Raw genomic sequence first — 20700 nt, 5'->3', positions numbered from 1 at the left:
AATTTTGAGTCCAGGAAAGAGAGAATCTTGGCTTCTATGGCCCAAGGGCAGTGATGTCTTAAGGGACCTGCAAATTAGGGGGACCTAGGCTCTCCTTGAATTCACCCAGAGGCCCTGATGCTTGGAGTTTCCGTCCTGCACCATTTCAACTAAGGAAGTGTCCTTTTGTCTGAAGACCTGAGTTGGGAGCCTCTTACCTCTCCACCACTACCCTGCATGATTACTCCAGCTAGACTCACATGACTGTCAAAGGAAATGGAGCCCACACAGTGTGAGGCTCTGGTCTTGGTCTCTCAGGATGATTATGTAGAGAACAGCTGCCTGCACTGGGAGAGCACAGTTCTCTGCCTGGAACCCCTGCACCCACATAAATAGCTCCTGCCCACTTCCTGGTGATCCCATTCCCAGGGGTTCTGTCCTCTTCACTTACTGAGAGCAGAAAGTAGAAAGGCTTTATGAATAATCTCCTCTAAGTACAACAAACAACTCTCTCCTTTGTGCTCTTGTAGCACTTTATATGGATGATAATTCTTATGATGTACATGTTAATAATCATGCACCATCTTCTTCTGTCTCTTATTATCTATAAGTTCTATAATAGATGACTTCTTATTTACATCTGTATTTTCTGTACCTACATTCATGGCATTTGACCTTTAGAATTGTTACTTGGTGAATGTGAATTATTTTTGAGGGAACCAGTTAGCAAATAGATGCATCAATAGGCAAAGATGAATAGGATAAGAATGAATGAGAAATGGGGGAGGGAGTAGTGAATGAGGTGAGAGTGGCAGAATGATGGCCAGTCGCCTTCAGTATCCTACCCTCCTTTTCTCTGCAAACAAACATAGCCCTGTTTGTAGTTAAGCATGTTGCCACAGTTGAGCAAAAAGAATATATTTCTAACTTCCCTGCAACTAGAAACATCCAAAGTTCTGTGACTAATTTAAGCATAAGTAGCAGTGATGCATGAGATCTCAAAGAGAACCCTTAAAAAAGGAATGTGTGTTCTCTTGACTCTTGCACCTTTTTATAGCCTAGAAGATGTGTGATAGATGGTTGGAGCTTAGCAGCCATATTACACAACAGGGTGAATTCTAGGTACAAAACTACAATGGGACCGTAAAGCAGAATGACAAAGTCCAGGTGTCTGTTGATCATGGAGCCACTATAATACCCTACCTTGCCTTCCTCTACATCTTTTATATACAAGAAAGAAAGACATTTCCATTTCACCTGTTGTTGACTTGTGGTTTGTTGTTTTTATTACATGCTATTGAATCTGATTCTAACTGATTTACCCAGAACAACAGTTCTAAAATCCAGGCCTCCTCTCTCCCATTCAGGTTCTTCAAGAAGTCAGGTTCAAGACAACCTATGATGGACTAAGACTATGCACTCATCCAGATCCTGCACAGGCCCTCCAAAAGATCAAGGTGGCACCCAAAACCATAATGTGAATCAGAGAATCTTGATCTTTTACAAAGATAATCAAAGTAAGGAATGACTCCTGATCAATGTTCAAAACCTACTAGATTGGTGGGGGCACAGACTGAAACTTGCATTGAATGCAAGTCCCAATGACCCCAGGAATTGCAACCAGGGAAACCCATCTATGACTAGATCCTGGTGCTCTCAGGACTGGTCAGTTCTTGCATTTTTGACAGCAAAGTACTTACTCTTTTGCAAAGTGGAGCATGCAGGGTTAGATCTTACCTCCACCAGGGAATGCCAATGTGCAATGGGCTTCCGAGGATATGACAGCATTTCACTCCAGTGGTCTCTGCCCAGCCTCTCGGCCTCGTTGCCAACTTGACACACGCCAATGATCTCATTGTGACCTACACTGTGAAAATGGCCCACAATAGTTTTTTCTTAATATTTTGGTATATAAGAGCATCAGTTACTCAACTAAATTGATGGCAAGAATGGGGAAATGGTATTTTTATATTATTCCCTAACCTAAAACATTAGGCCAAGCTTAACAGCCAACAGGACTTGAGATTCAATGTTGTACCCCCAGCTTTCCTGACACTGAATGGCTTAGCTTATTCCCAAGAACTCTGTGTTCAAAGAACTTCTGATGCATGCTAAGAATGCCATCTCTGGTTCTGGAACTACATTGGTCCCCAAATCCATAAAATGAAAAGGGAACCCTTTGAAGGAAGTTTATTTATTTTTTTATAATAATGGCCATTCAAATCACCACAAGAAGCTACTCAGGATGGGTGAGCGAGCAGCTCTGGGTCACAGCCACTGGTCTGGAGCCCACAAATGGAGCAGAGTGGAGGAGGAACCTGGGTCTTCTTGCTCCCCATTTTGTTAAGAGAACATGGATATCATCTTATGCTGTTCTCTCTTTCCCTCTAAATCCAATTTTTGGTTCTTTGACCCAACTTGATTTCTCAACTGTACAAATAACTCCTTTAACCTCAGGGATGATATTTCTGAAACTCCCTGGGTGGGTCTCTGTCTTGAGCCAATTTGTTTTTTCCTTAGTAATTTTTTTTTAAATAAAAAATCCTTTGTGTCAGGTGCAGTGGCTCATACTTGTAATCCCAGTGGCTTGGGAAGCTGAAGCAGGAGGATGGCGAGTTCAAAGCCAGCCTCAGCAAATGTGAGGCATTATACAACTCAGTGGGATCCTGTCTCTAAATAAAATACAAAATAGGGCTGGGGATGTGGCTCAGTATTCGAGTACCCCTTAGTTCAGTCCCCAGTACTCCCTTCCTTTTTCCTTCCTGCAAAGAGGAGTAATTTTCTCCTATTTGTGTGTGGGTCACAAAGAGAATAGAAGGGAAGGGAGATAGTAAAAAGGATACTCAAGTCTATAATTATTAAAATCAGATGCATGTAGAAACTCCATGGATTCTGTCATGGATTTTTCCAGTCCAGATTAATGAGTTTACTGATAATTAAATTGAGGCAGAGATCACATAATCAAATTTGTCGATGCAGGAAATTTGACAATAGCTTAAAAAGTGTTGGCCTAGGCTTCCACAGTTGGTAGTCAACACCCTCTCCTGGGGTCTGACACTAATGGTATTGTGTGTTGCCCATAGGAGATGGGATAAGGTCTGTCACAGCCACAGGCAGGCGGATTGGAAGACGGTCATGCGTCATACAAGCATCTGCTGAAGACCGCGTTCAGGTCACTGGTGCTGCCTTGCTGACATTTCAGAGGTAGGTGGGAAAATTTTTGGCTACAAATAATATTTGTAAGATTATATTAGAAGTCAGAATGATTTTTTTCTTTTATAATTGTTCCCAGACCATGTGGGAGGTTTCTAATTAAAAAGAGACTTTGCATTTCAGTCTAATGACTGGTTTAACATGTATAATTCCCTGTTGGTACTTCCTTTGCATATTAAAATGACTGTTTTTCAAATCTGTCCTTTAAATACACAATTGGCTACAATGCAGGCTATAAATATCTCTTCTGTGCTGTATTAATTAAAAAGTCTAGCATCTTATGCATTTTAATGTACCCTGTCATCCATACTGATTCTAGCATTTTCAAGAGAACATTTCTGTGTTTGCTTTCAGACTTAAGTGGATGGAAATGATCTTTATTAAACATGCTGCAAGAACAACAAAAAAAAAGATTGAAGTTATGTATTTAGAAATGTTGATGGTCTGGCTACAGTAATCATTCTGCTGTTTTGAGTTAATCTTTTCCCTAAAGGTAATCAGGATTGCCCAACAGAAGATATGACTCGTGGGGCACTTCTTTAAGCCCAGATTCCGGGAGGTATGCAAACATGAAAAAGGGAAGAGATGGAGGTGTGGGGAGAATGGAGGAGGAGAAAGATGTAAGAAAGTGGGAGGAAAGAATGGAAGAATTGAGGCACAGTGGTAATCTGACTCTACAGAATAGTTTGGAAACTGGTGATTCCTTGTCAGTCTTCCTTCTACATGTTACTCGTTCAGGCATTTCCTGCAGCCTGGGATACTAGCTAAGAATCCATGGCCATTCCCTTCTGTTCTCACTGCCCAGGGCACGACAGACTTGCACTGAGACAGGGCTCTCACCGGTCATAATCCATGACTGCTATGGACAAATGGATTTGGTCAATGTTCTCAGGAGGGACATCAAAGACTATGGCTTCGTTGTAAACAGGATTCAGCGTGTTCCTCTTGGTGGATGTTTTCCTCTTCTTCAGTCTCCTGCCATCACACATCAGTGACACTTTCACATAGGGATCTGTATAGACCGTGAGAAGCAAGGGAAATGTGAGGGTTAACGTAGATGGTGGGTTTGCGTGGACAATGGTACACAGAACTCCTTTACCTGCCTCTGGACTGGAGTTTTGAGGATTTTAATTAATGTGCTATCTGGGAGGTGACTAGTTAGGATAATTAAGTCATTCATTCAAGAAAAAAGCACAGGACACTGTCTCCTCAAAATGTGTGAAATTTAAAAATAGTGTGAAACATCTGTTACCAAATTAGAAAACATTCCAGCTAGAATTTAAGACCAGCCTGTCTGTGCTAGAAAGAGAAATACAGACACTTCCAAGGAGTGGGAAACAGGCCTCAGACCTCCAACTTTGAGCCACCTCAGGGAATCTTTTCCTAAAGATCAGCGCTTTAAGAAAGGGAATTTCTGGATTCCTAAAATTTTTGAATCCCTAGACATGGAGAAAGAGCACCTGGGGGTGGATCTCCTGGGGTACAGGGCGCCTCCTGTCATCAGATTTTAAGGGGAGAAGCAGTCCATCCTCCAGGGAGAAAGGAACACGGGCTTCCTGTGGTGCACCACTGATGGGGGCCGGTGATGAGCTGACCCCTGCATCACACAGCTGGTCTCACCCGTACCTTACACTATACTCCTGCTCAATGGCAGGTTCTCCATCTTTCTTTACCTGCATAGCCATGTGCTTTCCTGACTCCTGACACATCCCAGGAGGGACTTAAAGGGCAGAGAGGCCAAGGCTTTTCCCCTTCTTAGAAAAACACTGACGTATAGGACATAAAATATATTGTATCTTGTGTTCTTTGATTTCAGTGATCGTAAGCCATTGTGCCCTTTATTCATTGGAAAACCCAAACTGTTATGTTCACTTTTATAAGAAAATGGAATTATCTGCAATCTTCAATAAGCCTGGGATGGTGATATCTGAGGAAAAAGACCAATTAGATAAGCTCTACCAGGACGGACAAACCACAGATCCAGTTTACATGGTGACAGAGAAGACTTGAGAGAAAAATAATATTACTGACAACTAAAATTATGTAACATTTAATATAAACCAAATACTGTTTTATGAATTTTTATGTAGTAACTCATTTAATCTCACAACTCAATGAGCCAGATACTATTATTACTCTATTTTACAGATGGGAATCTGAACCCCGGAGAGGTTACATGACTTGCCCAAAGTCACACAGCTCTTAAGGTGGTGGCTCTCTGATTCAATCTATGCAGTTTGGTTCCAGGGTCAATGTGCTTTATTACTATATTAGAAACTATGGAAGACACTACATTAGAACTAGACAGACTGAATTGATGATGTCCCACCTGATGCTCCTGTTATGTCCATTGCCTTTAAATTTCTTGCTTTTATAATGGTAATGGTCAGCCTGCCAGCCGTGGGAAGATAACAGAGGGAAAACATCAGCTCTCCAAGATCCACATTGTCCTGTTGAGAAAGCAGAGTGAAGCATTAGAAAATGTCTTTGTCCAGGTGTGCATGAGGCTCAGTGGCAGGGCACTGGAAGGGACCATGCTGCTCCTTTTGCTCAGTCATGAAGAGTCACTGGTGTCTCTTCCTCTCCTGTCAGTCACATAGAGAAGAATATACCCTTGCACTCTAGGAGCTTCTCTTCCTAAGGAAGCACAGCACATCTTTAGATGGCAAAGCTGCAGAGGCTGTCCAGGACTTCTACCACCATTTATCTAGCCACACACAGCCCTGCACAGCCTCCATGGATCCCTGTAGCCCAGAACACAACCTCCAGTGCAGAACTCCACAGCCTTAACAATCTTCCATGGCGCTCCCCCATGTGACTCTACTCACATCCCTACCACAGTCCACATAGAGCTCCCCACACAAAGCTACACAGAGATGCCCCACAGTGGTGCACAGCCACCCCAGTCCAGGCTCTGTGTGCACAGTCCCACAATGCACTGCAAAGGGTTTCAAAGAGGTCTGCACACAGCCCACAAGGGTTACACAGTGCTCTCAAGTTAGTCGCAGTATCCCCATATACTCTGTCCAACCACAACCCTCCTGCAAGTCCCCACTCTCAGAACTCTGCACACAACCTAGTCACATGTGACCTGTGCAGGACTCCATACCCAGAAATATTCTAGCTCCTCACGTAGCTCTGGACAAGAGCACTGCATAAGTGTGAGAGTAGCGGCCCATGACCCCACACATCATGGCCCTGGACACTTGCTTCATCCTGTAGTTTCCATGAAGAAAGAGAAGGGCAGAGCCCCAGACCCCTGGGTGCCCTGCTGCCTGTCCCCAAGGTCCCCCTTTGCCACAGCTGTTCCCTTCTCTGGTGCTTCTATAAGGAGCCCCCATTTCCTCTGCTAGGGAAGACATCTTTTTGTGTGATGTGCAGCCATTCAAATAGGTCAGAAGACATGAGCCTCTTTCTCCTTTTTGAGGAGAGAGAGAGAGAGAGAGAGAGAGAGAGAGAGAGAGAGAGAGAATAGAAAAAAAAGTCAGTTCATTCAGTTTCAATTTCTGAGAGATACCTGAGGTTTTGAAGCTGGGTGTCTGTGTCTAATTAATACAATTTCATACTGACAATGCTCTGGGGAGTCAGGTTCTTGCCCTCAACATCCACAGTCTCCCTTCCCCTTCGAGATTCTCCAAGGAGGCTTCTATTTTTAGAAGCACAGATTCAGCTCTGGAAGGTCACCTCACCCAACCTCCCGCCTTGACTGCTTCCACAGGAGGATGAGGCAAGCAAAGGGATCTATTTAGTCGCTAAGGCAGATGGATTGCTCTGCATCTCCCTGCATCACTTGCCCCATGTAAAGCAAGCACCTTACCTTGCAAGCCAGTTACCCCTGGCTCCTGGAGCTGTGACCTCAAGAGACCAGGCAGCAGGGCACTTCCCTTTGGGGAGAGGTTGTGGGGGATGGGTTCTCTAAGAATGATGGTTCACACACAACAGGCTATGGCTGCTTGTGATGCTGGGTTCCCTGCAGCCTGGGAGCAGGATCTGAAGAGGATAAGTCTGACCCAGCTTTCTGCTGGTAGCAGATGGGAAAGAAAAGCAACAGCTGTCCCCACCAATCATCCTTTTTTGTCCTTATTCCCTGCCCCATTCCTTTGCCCTTTGACTTTCAGTCTTCCCTTGGAAGGCTTTCCACTGCACGTCGCTCTCTCCTCTCACCTCATCCTGCCCAGAAAATCTTGGTTTGACAAAGTAATTACAAGAGCAACCAAAATCATGCCTGTAAAATTTCATAATCAATTCTTTTGACATATTTCCTGTACATACACACACACTGTAATGTTTAGAGAAATTTTGATTGGGCAATGGGTAGGGAGAGTAGGAAGGTGCATGGGGGTAGGGAAGATGGTGAATAAGATGGACACCATTACCCTAGGCACATGTATGACTGCACATATGGTGTGATGCTACTTCATGTACAACCAGAGAAATGTAAAGTTGTGCTGCAACTGTGTACAATGAATCAAAATGCATTCTGCTGTTATATATATAATTAAAATAAATACATTAATAAAAATAAAGGTTTGGGATATGAAAATATTCTCAGTCCAGTCCCTGCCCTCAAGGCTGATGCACATAATAAAATGTTATGTCAGATCTCTTCTGTACCAGGTACATTGGATCCCTTTCCAGAATAGACCCCATTCACAAAGATTGATATTATATGGCTATTTGCTTATGAGTTAAAAATAATCAAACTTCATACTTGGTACTATATTCAGAATGTGAACTGGGGCTACAGCACACATTTCTACTTTTTTACTTTTAAATATAAGTTAAAGAAACTGTTATCAAAGAGGAAATGCTTGGTTTGATCTCTAAGTGCTTTAAAAAGAACTCTTCTAAGATTTTCTAAATTATAAAAATAAAATTCAAATATAGAAAAAATTCAAGTTAAGCAGTAAAATATTTCTTTTCTCATGCATATGCCCACAATGTCATTCCTTTCCCCAAAGTAATACAGTGAAGAGTCATCCAAGTCTTGTTCTTTTCATGTGTGCATCCACCCACCCATCCATCTGTCTGTCCATCCATCCATCCATCCATCCATCCCTTCACTTATTCTTTTAACATGTGCCATGGTTATAAGCATGGGTTGAGCATGCTCTTTTCAGAGGCCTGGAGCTGAATCTGCAGTAGTGTAAAACAGTCACTATCCCTTGAACAGACATGGGTTTGTGGGGCAATGGAACAGGAGTTAACTGGCACCTAATGGTAACTGTTTTTCCCAAATAGTTGTTCTGATTGGGGTTAAGAAACCTGTAGATTTCAATGTTTTATAAACATTCCAAATCAAGTGGTTCTCAGTTAATAGCAATTTTGCTCTCTAGAGGACATTTGACATTACTAAAGAAATTTTTAATCATCACAACTGTGTAGGGTGATGACATCTAGCAGGTAGAGCCCAGGGATACTTTAAACATCCTACAAGGCAGAGGGAAGCCCATTATCTAGTCCATAATGTCAATGGTGCCAAATTCCGATGTATATGGATGTGCTTAGATTCTTAGTAAAAGTTTTTCTGAAATGCTCATAAAAGTCAAATGTAAAGGGGGTGGTGGAGTATGTGGCTTCTTTTTCAGCTTGACAGGAATCAGATATGCAGAAGTTTCAGTGGCAGCTGAGTACCCTGGAGAACACAAGGGGGAAGGAAAATGCCACACAAAGAAATGCTTCATTTGCTCCAGCTTTGTATGGTCAAGTTCAGAATTGTTAGCAAGATGCATTGGGAATTTATGGCAAGCATATGTGAATTCACTACCTACCAACCTGTAAATGTTTTCTTGATCTGTTTGCCTGGAGTTGCCAAGATAGCTATAGTTTTTAGCTAACTAGTACACTTTTGTATTCCTCTTCTTGGACTCTTCTGGTGAATTCATTCCCAACTCCATGAAGATATGAAGGGCTGTTACAAGAATCCAGGCTAAACAAAATACTTACGCCCCTGTGCTTTGCTGGGATGAAGGATGAGTGTATACCCCAAGAAGGATCATTTAGAGTCATTCCTGGGATTGAAAAATCAATATTGAGAAAGAGAAATTTTCATTTTATTGGGATTATTTATTGGAAGACAGAAGACCAGAATTGTTGCAAGGTTCTTGTATTATATATAGCACAAATGGCATAATACCACTTTAAGTTAATCTATGTCAGTTAAAGACATATACTCAAAGGAAATAACTAAAATAACACAACAAGGAGTTATAGCTAATAAGATGAACAAAGGAGATAAAGTGGTGCCTTCTTGTCTGATAGGAGGCCATAAGACTCTCAGTGCAGAAGTGGTCCTGCCCTATTTCCAGGAGGAAGAAACACCAGACAGAGAAACCAAGAAGATCTGAATAAACCGGTCTTGTTGAGATTCCCCCTTCAGTGTGTCACCACTAGGTCAGACCCTTTTGTTCAATCACATTTCTACGTGTTGTCCATTCTTCATTGAACATAAGCTTACAAATAAAGTTTTCCCTGAGTCTTTGGATCTTCATTTCTGAAGGCTCATGTGTCATATAAAACTTCGATTAAATAAATTTATCTTTTCTCCTGTTAATATGTATCTGTCAGTTTTTATTTCAGACCTATACAGGAATCATAGGAGGATTGAGGAAATCTGTCTTCCCCTACATCAGTCTGTGAACTTCTTAAGGGGAAGGCCCATTTATCCACCTCTCTCAGCGGTGGCCATGTAGGGATGGCTCAGTCAATGTTTCTTGCACTAATTAAGTGATGCACAAATGAAGGAGAGGTGGTCCTTGGATACGTATTATACTCTCAGTAGCTCTGTGGAGCCTTTGTATCAAGTGTCCAGTGAGCTCCAGGATATGGGACATCTGATCTCCATTCCTTCCTCCCCAGTCCCCACCTACTCCCTGCCACCATTATCACCATTGTCAGCATTATCAACTCACCGAGAAATCCTATTTTTACAGAGACTCTTTCAAAAACAAAACCTTGTAAAGAACAGTAGCAAGAAATCATTTGTTTAGCAAATACAATCCTAGTCGCAACGTTTCTTTCAAATGTCCTTTACCCTCACCTGTAATAATCACATTGATGGTTCAAACCTGGTCCATCTGTAATGTGGAAGCTGTTAATGATCTGATCTTCCTATTTTCTCAAAAAAAGAAAATGTATTCCCCATACTTTCCCCAAACATGACAAAATTGGCAAAAACGTCCTTTTCCAGCGACGGATTCTACCAATAATTAGCATGCACTGATAAAGTAACTGTTGACTGCACTTTATTTATAGATATTAACATGATTAACTGCATTGGAAGTGTGCCTGGAGGATGACACTTTCTGAGCTGGTGGTGGGGCACAAGCAAACCAGCAGCCCTCATGGGTTGTGGGGGAGAGCTGGGACCAGCCATGCCTTTCCTATTGGAATTGTTCTGTCAGGAGATTCTAAGTTTAATTCCATAAGACTAGCCTCCCTTAAGAAAGGATTTTCTTTGGCCCACTATATGTTTAGCTAGGAATGGACAAGATAACAACATCATATAGGTAAACACATGGGTAAAGTTCTTAGGGTCGACAAAAAAAAAAAAAAAAGGCCCATTACTACTATATCTGGTCTTATCCAGTTCCCTGGTTTAATATGAAAAACATACGGCTGACCCCACCATTCATATCTCTACCCCAGCCTCCTTCTCACACTAGAGCCTCTTATATCCAAATGCCTTCTTTAGATCTCTACTTACAGTTGTTTAAGAGCCATCTCAATCTTAAAAACACTTCAATAATGGAGTTCATTTTCCTATCCTTTCCCCAGCTTTCCTACCAAATCTTTCCTCATCTCAGTGTGGTAAAACTTCTAAGAGGCTGATGCTAAAAACGTGGTAGACATCATATCTATATTCCTCCTGTTCTCTCACCCTCCCACATCTGCAAGTCATATCATTTCTCTCTTCAAAAATATCTAGAGTCTATCCAATTTTCTCCTGCTCTGTGGTGCTACCCCATCTCAAGACACTACCATCTCTGTCATACGCACCAAGAAGTGAGTGCAAGGGCAGGCCACCTGCTGTGATGTGTGCTTATCACAGAATTTTGTCCAACCATAGACCTATACAGGAATCATAGGCTCCCAGCTTGGGATTCCCTCTCTGACCTGATGCACTGGTAAATACTCAGGATAGGGTAAAGACTTCAGGGATAGGGTAAAGACTCCACTGGTGTCACCTGTGGAGGTGAGGAGACACTGTAGTTCCTTACCTTCCCACATGATTGGGGTTTTCCCCTTAAAGCCTTCCTGGGTGCCCCCTATAAAACAAAAGTGGCTCTGACTCATCTGGAAATACATGATGTCTGGCTTTGTTCCACTGGGACTTGAGTCTTTCATGTTTCTAAACACAGCCAAAATCAAGGAGGTTGTGGTAAATTTGGCAGGCACATTCTTCTGTGACATACTTAAATTATAATATCTCACTGAAGGCTTACTAGGTACCCTACGTTTCTCAACACTTGAGGCAACTGGTTTCTTCCCCCATGGAAACCAACTATCTAGGGTGACAGGGCAGAGCTTGAGCATGGGGCAATGATCAGGCACCACTTGGCAAATGAAAACCACATACCAAGTGTAAAGAGCTGAGTTTTTCTTGGTAAAGTAATCTTGGTACTCATCTCAGGTCCATTATTAGTATTGATTATGAAAAGGTATGGTTTCTGAACCCCTCAAAAATCATTGAGTCTGAATGGGTTCATTACAACTAATATCACTTTTTTTTTTTTTTGATTTGGGTTATTGGACCTACATATCAAGGAACCTCTATAGGCACAGTGAATGTGACCTCAGCACACCCTCAGGTAAGCTCTTTCCTGATATCCTTGTAGATGATCTGGATCAAAGTAGCCCAGATGATAGTAAATGTGCATTCATATCTAGTTTGTACCTAAAGAATGCTAATTAATTATTCAAAGAGCTAGGTATTATTCAGTTCTGTAATTTATCAATAGTTTAGAAGAAGAAATAGAATTTGGATATGAAACAACAAGCAAAATAAATACATTGTAGTCTAGAATCAAGATCTGTAAAAATCCTGATAGGTGACATGGATAAAGCCTACCAATATAAATTTGTCAAGATAAATTAATTGTCAGTCTAAAAAGTCAATGATGTAATCTCTGAAGTAGATGCAACCTAATGCATGTTAAAAATTATTTTGAATCAAAATATGATATAGCTACCAGAAACTAATTTTGCTTCAGGCTGCATCAATAGAGGTACAGTTTCAAAAAGAAGGGTGTACACCAGTCATAAGACATTTGAAATGTTCATTCTGTTCTGGGAATCTCAATTTTAGAGATACATAAGTGGCTGGAAGATGATGATAAAAGCTGGAACCACTATATAAGAGGATCAGGATTACGCAAGGAGCAATGATGAGCTATTAAGCTTTATAAGAAACGTTCAAAAAACACAAGATTCTTCTCAGCACTAATTCTATTGATGTCAGACAGAAGAGGGACTAAACTTGTTTCACCACCACCCCCGGGAATGGGGATTAAATCCGGAGCCTTACACATGCTAGTCAAATGCTCTATCACTGAGTTACAACCCCAGCCCTAAAAGTGTTTTTAATGGTTCCAAGGATAAGCAAAATTAGTTTCTGGTAGCTATATCATATTTTGATTCAAAGGATAAGAACTAGGGCTAATAAATGGGAGCCAGAGGAAGATTTAGAATATTCTTCTCTCTCACAATCTAAAACCAAAGGCTGTCTTTCTCTGAATGTAGTCATTTCTCCATCTGTTTAGAAAGTTTTTCTAGTTTAAGGAAGAATTAAGTTTCAAGTAGGTAGATGGAAAAAATGTAAAGCCTTCTCCAGTCTTGATCTCCTATAATTCCCTCTCTCAGACATTAACTGGAAGGTGAGAGGAGACCATACGTTTCTGGAGCAAGACAACTGTATTATAAAACTATGATTATGAAGATAGAGTTTGGTAGAGTGTGCAATTGTATTGGAAAGGAAGATTTTGAGCTTAAGGGGCTAGAAACAGTGAAGGTTTGTTGACTAAAAATGCTTAATTCAGCATCCTAGGGACGTGTATACTTTCAAAGGGGACAAGATGAAGTGAATTCCCAGCACTGGTGTGCCTGGCATAGGAATTTGGAGTACTGGAAACTTCTGTTTTTCTCAGCATGCTTCCTCAAATGATACTTGGAGATTCGTGTGTGATATTTTTTAATACTTTTATTTTCCTAGGTAGTATATCTAGTTAAGGAGAGTTCTTGGCTAAACAAAGATAGCAGTTTTTTTTTTAATTAAAGGGCTATAGAAAAGGCTTTAGAATTTAATTTGAAGTTCAATAACTCATTCTGAAAAGATCCATCAATTCTCAATAGAAAAAAAAACAAAGAAATTGGAGATGAAAACTTATTCTTAGTTAAAGGCTAAGAATATCAGAGCATCCTTAGATTTGAGCATGTATGCTGGCTTTGATGGATACACTGTGTTTCTCTGGTTTTTGAAGAAAAGAAAACACTAAGAAGAGTCGGAAATAATTTTGAATTCATCCTGCATTCTCAGCATTCTTGTCATCCTGAAAATTTCCATCAAAACTAAGAATTCATGCAGTTTTGTGGGAGACAGGAAGGGATTTTCAAGTAAATATGCCCTCCAAAGAGAAGCACAGCAGCAAGTGAGTTAAATCAACATGTTTATGAACAAGCATAAATAAATACACACTATTTTTATTCTACCACAAATGGAGACTTAACCCAAAGATAATCACAGGGCATAAATTTTTGTTTTGTTTTGTTTTTTAAAATCATCTACTGGAGATTTACTCGAGAATACTTTGCATTCCTGCATACCTTTTCTGTCTCCCTCAGCTCTTCCTTCATTCCTATTATGCTTAGTACCAGGGTCACCAAGTCATGTTGACTCTGCCTCTAAAACATCTCTTGATTACCACTCTTCCTACCCATTCCCTTTGCAGCAGTATCCAAAAGATTAGGAGCATTTTACACTTCTGATCCATCTTACATGTAAACACAGGTCTGATCACGTCACTCCTTAAATCCTTCAACAAACCCTGGGTGCTCTTAGGTTAAAATCCAAATCTCACAGTATATCCTATAAAGGACAGCACCTCCAGCTGTTCCGCTATTTCTCCTAACACACTGAATTCTCCAATCAGTCTGAACTGTTCTTCACTCCCCCATCCCACAACACATTTCCTTCTCATTCCATTGTGTGCTGTTTCTTCTTCCCAAATTACCACTGTTCACTTCTATGCAGGCAAAATTTTCTTTTGTATCTCTGAAGACCTAACTTTCCACGTTATCTCCTGCATGCTATTTTCAGCATCTCTCCAAGCCTGTGTTCTTTCTCTGTTCTGGCTACTCTTTGTCCATATTTCCATATTTCTTTATTTTATATTTTATCCATATTTCTATCTCCATACAAAAGTAGAGATCTGTGACTCTGAGATGCTGAAGGTAGGAACTATGTCATCCTTGTGGCTCATTTATCCAGGGCTGCAGCCATTCTTCAGAGGAGAACAGGGTCAGAGAAGTTATTTCACTTACCCAAGGTCCCATGGCTAGTTAGTGCCCAGGCCATGTTCCCAATTAGTCTGACTAGGGCCTACAGTGCCCCCAACTAGGGACCCTTTCTTATCCCTAGAGGCTCTTAAGGATGGGTAAATGGGAAGGTGGCCAAATTCCTTCTTGTGTAGTGGAGACTTAAGGGAACTCAGAGGAGTTGGACTGGGAGCTAGAAGGGCCCGGGTTCCTTCCTTTGACCCATGATATTTTTGCCTCAGGATTGGCCTCCTCTCTTATCATTTATCATGAGGAATTACTTTTGCCTTGGCAGCTAATGGGGAAAAGAGAAAACAAGAGAGAAGTACCCTCACTGAATCCAATTTGAAAACTGGGGCAAATGGCACTTTAACAAAAAAAGAATCTGCCTTTTCTTCAAGCACCAGCATCACATCACTTTCCTCTGTATCCACTGCAATTTTATAACACAATTGAAGGAAATGAGAGGTTTTACTACACTAAAGGGCAGTATAGGTGTAGTCAGGAGTCATCTTAGATGTATTTCAAATAAGAACAAAAAGAATAGTGTCTCTCTCTCAAAATAAATTAACTAATATTTGTAAAGCCATTAACACAATGCCTGAAATATATGTGTTAACTCATTATATGTGTCATCCTGTACCTCCTAGAATAGGGCCTGGCACAGTGGGTCCATGATAAGCATGCAGCACACCAGTAAGTGAATAGCAGTGGTCTCTACAGAAAGGGTAAGGCAGATTGATCAGGGACAGCGCAGAGTAGGATTCTTCTCCACCATTCTTACATCCAGATCTACAAGCTGGATAAAGGTGACACAAAGCATGCTAGAAGAATTCCTAGGCAGTGGACAGAATTAGCAAGAAAGAAAACAAATAAGAGCCATTTTAAATGGTATGCCTGAGAGCTTCAGGAGGTTATCAGATATCATCAGAGAGGCTGAACTATTTCCCTGTGTCAAGAATAGGTCTGAAAGATACTTTCGATCCCTATGTACTCTCTGATCCTAAGTCTTCATTAAAAGACAGTGATTTTTTCCTGCACAGAAGTCAATACAAAGTAGATCAATCGCCAGAAATCTTGCAACTGCTAGAAGAAAACATAAGGCCAACACTCCAACACACAGGCACAGGCATAGACTTCCTTATTAAGGATGTCTAAAGCTCAGGAAATAAAACCAAGAATTAAAATTAAATCAAATTAAAAAGCTTCTACACAGCAAAGAAAACAGTTAAGAGTGTGAAGACAGAGCCTACAGAATAGGAGAAAATCTTTGCCAGCTACTCTTCTGGCAGAGGATTAAAATCCAGAATAATATAAAAAACTCAAAAAATAAATCCCTCCCCCCAAAAAAAACAACCCCAAATAACCTAATTAATAAGTGAGCAAATGAATTAAACAGACACTTCTCAAAAAGAAGATATACAAATGACCAACAAATATATGAAAAAATGTTCAGCATCATTACCAATTAGGGATATGCAAATCAAAACTACACTGAGATTTCATTTCTGGTTAGAATGGCAGCCATCAAGACTATGAACAATAATAAATTCTGGTGAGGATAAGGGGGAGAAGGAAATAACTCTTAGTGGTATTGTAAATAGTGTAACCATAATGGAAATCAGTATGGAGGCTCCTCTAAAGACCAGAAGTGGAACTACTATTTGACCCAGCTGTGCCACTCCTCATTTACCCAAAAGAATTAAAGTCAGCATACTATAGCAATAGGAACATACACGTTTACAGCAGCACAATTCACAGTAGCCAAGTTATAGAATCAGTCTAGGTGTCCGTCAGTGGATGAATGGACAAAGAAAATGTGGCATATATATGTAAATGAAGTTTTATTCAACAATAAAGAAGAATAAAATTATATCATTTGCAGGAAAATGGATGGAACTGGATGTTAAGTGAAATAAGTCAGACTCAGAAAATCAAGAGTTGTATGCTTTCTCTCATGTGGAAGATAGAAAAAAAAACGGGGGGGGAAGTGGGGGAAAGGCAGGGAAGGAATTTTCAGGAAAAAAGAAGGAAGAAAGACCAGTAGAGTATGGGGATTAGGGGGAGGGAGGAGAGGAAGGAATAAGGAGGTACTAGGCAATGAAACTTACCAAATTAAATGCATATGAACATATCATAATGAATCTCACTAGTTTATATAATTATAATGCACCAATAAAAAATAAAAATAAATACAAGGTTAAAAAAAGAGGGATTTTTAGAATGTGTCAGATATTACTACAATAATTTTGGAATAAACCTCCCAATCCAACTCCTAGGACATATCAGAGGGTCTGTAGTTTTTAATCTTCCAGTGTTCCATTAGGCATTCACAGGCTTTCTAGGAAAAATGAGTCAACTGATACAAGGAATCTACTTGTCAGTAATAGCCCAAGGTCACTTCATGTGTTAGGATGGTTTGAGAGACAAACCTGGACAATGGCAGTTGCCATGATGACCCAGGGAGTTCCCTGATTCCCTAGGGTAATGACTTAAGTTTCTGGTGTGTAGGAATCTGTTCTCTCCACAAAGGCATGGCTCTCCTCTCATTCACTTGGGAAGAGCAGCTATGGGAGAAGCAGGGGAGAATCTGGACATATGGAGGGGAGGAATAGAGGGAGGGAGGCAACAAAGGAAGGAAAGGAGAAAATGAGTAAGGAAGGGGAAAGTGTAGGGGCAGGGAAGAAGGCCAGTCTTCACTTTAATTTTTTTTTTTCATTTTTCAGTGGTACTGGGGATGAAACGCAGGGCTAGGCTAGCAATCTACCAATGAGCAACACCTGTCAAGTCAATCACTTTAAATTTATTCATTCACATATTCAACAAATATTCTAGGCATTACACTAGAATCTAGAAATAAAAGGGGGATGAGGGAAGGGTAAAATCCTTTCCGTAATGGGATAGCCATTTAAACTTCATTTCTAGAGTTCAGATAATAAGTTAAATGAGTAAGCTATAGAAGCTGGTGGAAGGAGATTCAATTTTAAATAGGATATTCAGTGAAGACCTCAGAGATGATGCCATCTGGGAGAAAACCTGAAGGAAGTGGGTACAAGGTATAGGGCTATCTAGGGAAGTGGTTAGGCAGAGAAAAGAGCACAGGGCAGGAGTGTGAATGAGCAACAGGAAGGAGGTTAGTGTAGCTAAAACATATAGGTGAGAGGCTGGGGAGGAAGTCAGAAATGATATAAGGTTGTGGGGTCTGAATCCGATAGGTCACTGTAAGGACTCTGGATTTTACTGAGATGAAATGAGGAATCATTGAAGATTTGGGGCAAATAAGTGATAAGAACCAACAAATAATTTAAAAACATCACTCCAGCTTCTATACAGAGAACAGAATTGCAGGGGGTGGGAGATGGAACAAATTAGGAACAGGAAAACGAAGAAGGAGGCTATTGCAATTAACCTTCAACTATACAATGCTATTCAAGCTTCTGTTGTTTTTAAGATTACTTAGAATTGTCTTGGGTTTTATAAGGTCTCCTTTATCATTAAGAAATACTTGGGCTGGGGATGTGGCTCAAGCGGTAGCACTTTCACCTGGCATGCGCGGGGCGCTGGGTTCGATCCTCAACACCACATAAAAATAAAATAAAGATATTGTGTCCACCTAAACTAAAAATAAATATTAAAAAAAGAAAAAGAAATACTGATAGTTGGGTGCAGCGGCACACGCCTATAATCCCAGCGGCTCAGGAAGCTGAAACAGGAGGATTGCCAGTTCGAAGCCAGTCTCAGCAAAAGCAAGGTGCTAAGCATCTCAGTGAGACCCTGTCTCTAAATAAAATACAAAATAGGGCTGGGGATGTGGCTCAGTGGTTAAATGCTTCTGAATTCAATCCCTGGTACCCACCACCCTTCAAAAAAAAAAAAAAAGAAAAGAAAAGAAATACTGATGTTTTTGCTACTCAGAGAGTCAGATTCTGTAATGATGGCAGGAAGTTACTTTTGTTTAGAAAGAGTTGCAGTAGGGGCTCAGCTGAATAGTCTCCCCAGGAATTCAGGGACAGCAAAGCAAGAAACTCTCTAGAGCAATTTATATAAATGTAAAAAGCATGTTGAAATGTTCACAGGAAGTCCTTCCTCCATACCTGGGGCCTCAATCACTCTTTTGATGGCATCACCCTCCAGAGTTTCCAACAGAAAGGAAGAACAGGTTTTCCCAGGTGCCAGGTGCTTCCAGACTCCGGGAGGAGTCTAAGCACTAGGCTGAGTTATGTGAAGTTGCCATTTTTGTAGGTCAAAAACTGGAATATGAGCAATTTTATATAGTTCAACCAATTACATGGCTCAAGGTCGTGACAACTATGCTGACTGCTGTCCTAGATGTGGTCATTAAATGCCCTCCAGCTTAGTTCATGAGAAGTCATTCAAGATAAAATACAAACCTGAACAACATAGGGCATCCAAGGATGATGACAGAACCTATACTTGCAGCAATAGGACTGTATAAACAGGTAAGGCAGGGGCCTGGGAACTCTGGGGCTCGGCATCATCAGTAAAACAATATAGGAAAAGGGGGTACAAGGCTGGGAAAATCACTCAAGGGAATAATGGCTGGGGGAATGGAGATAACAAGGTAACACACATACTCAAATTATTTAAAAATACATCCCAGAAGAGGAAATAATAACAATGCTTCAGCATCTCCATTGATTTTAGTATGATTCTGAAACCAATATTAAAAATGCTCAAACAAGCAAGCATCTCCACCATAACGGTAACCAACAAGCAAACAAAACTATAAGCTACATCTTATATGAGTTTGGTTGAAAAATCCTGTGTAATATATTAACAAGTAAAATCTACAGGCAGTATTAATAATATCTTGACCAAGTAGTGTTTATTTCTATATGCATTTATATTTCAAAATTAATCAACTAGGAATATAACAAGTCACATCAATGGGATGCAGGAGAAAAAACATGTAAACATCTCAATAGAAAATATAACAGATAAAATTCAGTATCCACTTATACTAAAACACACAAAGCTTAACACTGTATATCTAATGGCATTATGATTGAGTTCCATATATAGACCAGAATTCCTATTACCATTCTTTTATTCAATAGTTTGGGCTGTTTAGCCAATGTCATAAAACAAGAAAAATACATGAAATAATAAATTATTATAAAAATAAGTTGTCATATAATTATTCAAAGAGGATATGATTGCTTTGTTAGAAAACCAAGGTAACCAAGTGGAAAATTACTGAAACTACTAATGAGACGGGTGACCAACTGTAAGTATACAAAAACATAAATTAGAAGATAAATAATCCAATTAAAAATGGACAAAAAACTAAAACATCAATTTAATGAAAGAAGATATATATAAAAATGCCCCAAATCATGAGTCATAAAGAAAAGCCACAATCAAACACCAGCAGTAGAATGTCTGAAATTTAAAAAAAAAAAAGTGACTACTGGATGTGGTGGTGCATGACTGTAATCCTAGTGGCTTGGGAGGCTGAGGCAGGAGGATCAAAAGTTCAAACCCAGCCTCAGCAACTTAGTGAGGTCCTAAGCCCTGTTTCAAAATAAAAAATAAAAAGATCTGGGGATGTGACTCAGTGGTTAAATTTCCTTCCGTAAGAAAGTGAAGGAACTGAAAATCACATGCATAGTTGGTGGGAATGGAAAATAGTAATTTGAAAAACTATTTTCATTTCTTACACATGTCTCCTACAGAAGAAGTCAAATCATCGCTGTTTGCAGATGATATGATCCTATATATAGAAGATCCAAAAAACTCCATCATAAGACTGCTAAAGCTAATAAACATATTTGGCAAAGTAGCAGGTTATAAAATCAATAGCTTTCCTATATACCAACAACAAATCTTCTGAGAAAGAAATCAGAAAAACAATTCCATTCACAATAGCCTCAAAACAAAACAAACAAACAAAAAACCCCAGGAATAAATCTAACTAAGGAGGTTAAAGACCTCTACAATGAAAACTGCAGAACA

At 40.2% G+C, this 20700-nt stretch overlaps 1 protein-coding gene across 1 annotated transcript in view; it reads right to left on the bottom strand.

Moving 5' to 3' along the window:
- Positions 1 to 20700, bottom strand: part of Syt9 (synaptotagmin 9) — a 176640-nt gene that overhangs the window by 42053 nt on the left and 113887 nt on the right. The window contains 3 exon segments of the mRNA XM_048788274.1: positions 1717 to 1846; positions 4033 to 4204; positions 5522 to 5642. Of these exon segments, the coding sequence (XP_048644231.1) occupies positions 1717 to 1846; positions 4033 to 4204; positions 5522 to 5642 (423 nt within the window).

The sequence above is a fragment of the Marmota marmota genome, unplaced genomic scaffold, assembly GCF_001458135.2.
Source record: "Marmota marmota marmota unplaced genomic scaffold, marMar, whole genome shotgun sequence".
In the NCBI taxonomy this organism is placed as follows: Eukaryota; Metazoa; Chordata; class Mammalia; order Rodentia; family Sciuridae; genus Marmota; species Marmota marmota.
The sequence above is the reverse complement of the archived record's forward strand: the minus strand, read 5'-3'. Positions and strand labels throughout refer to the sequence as shown.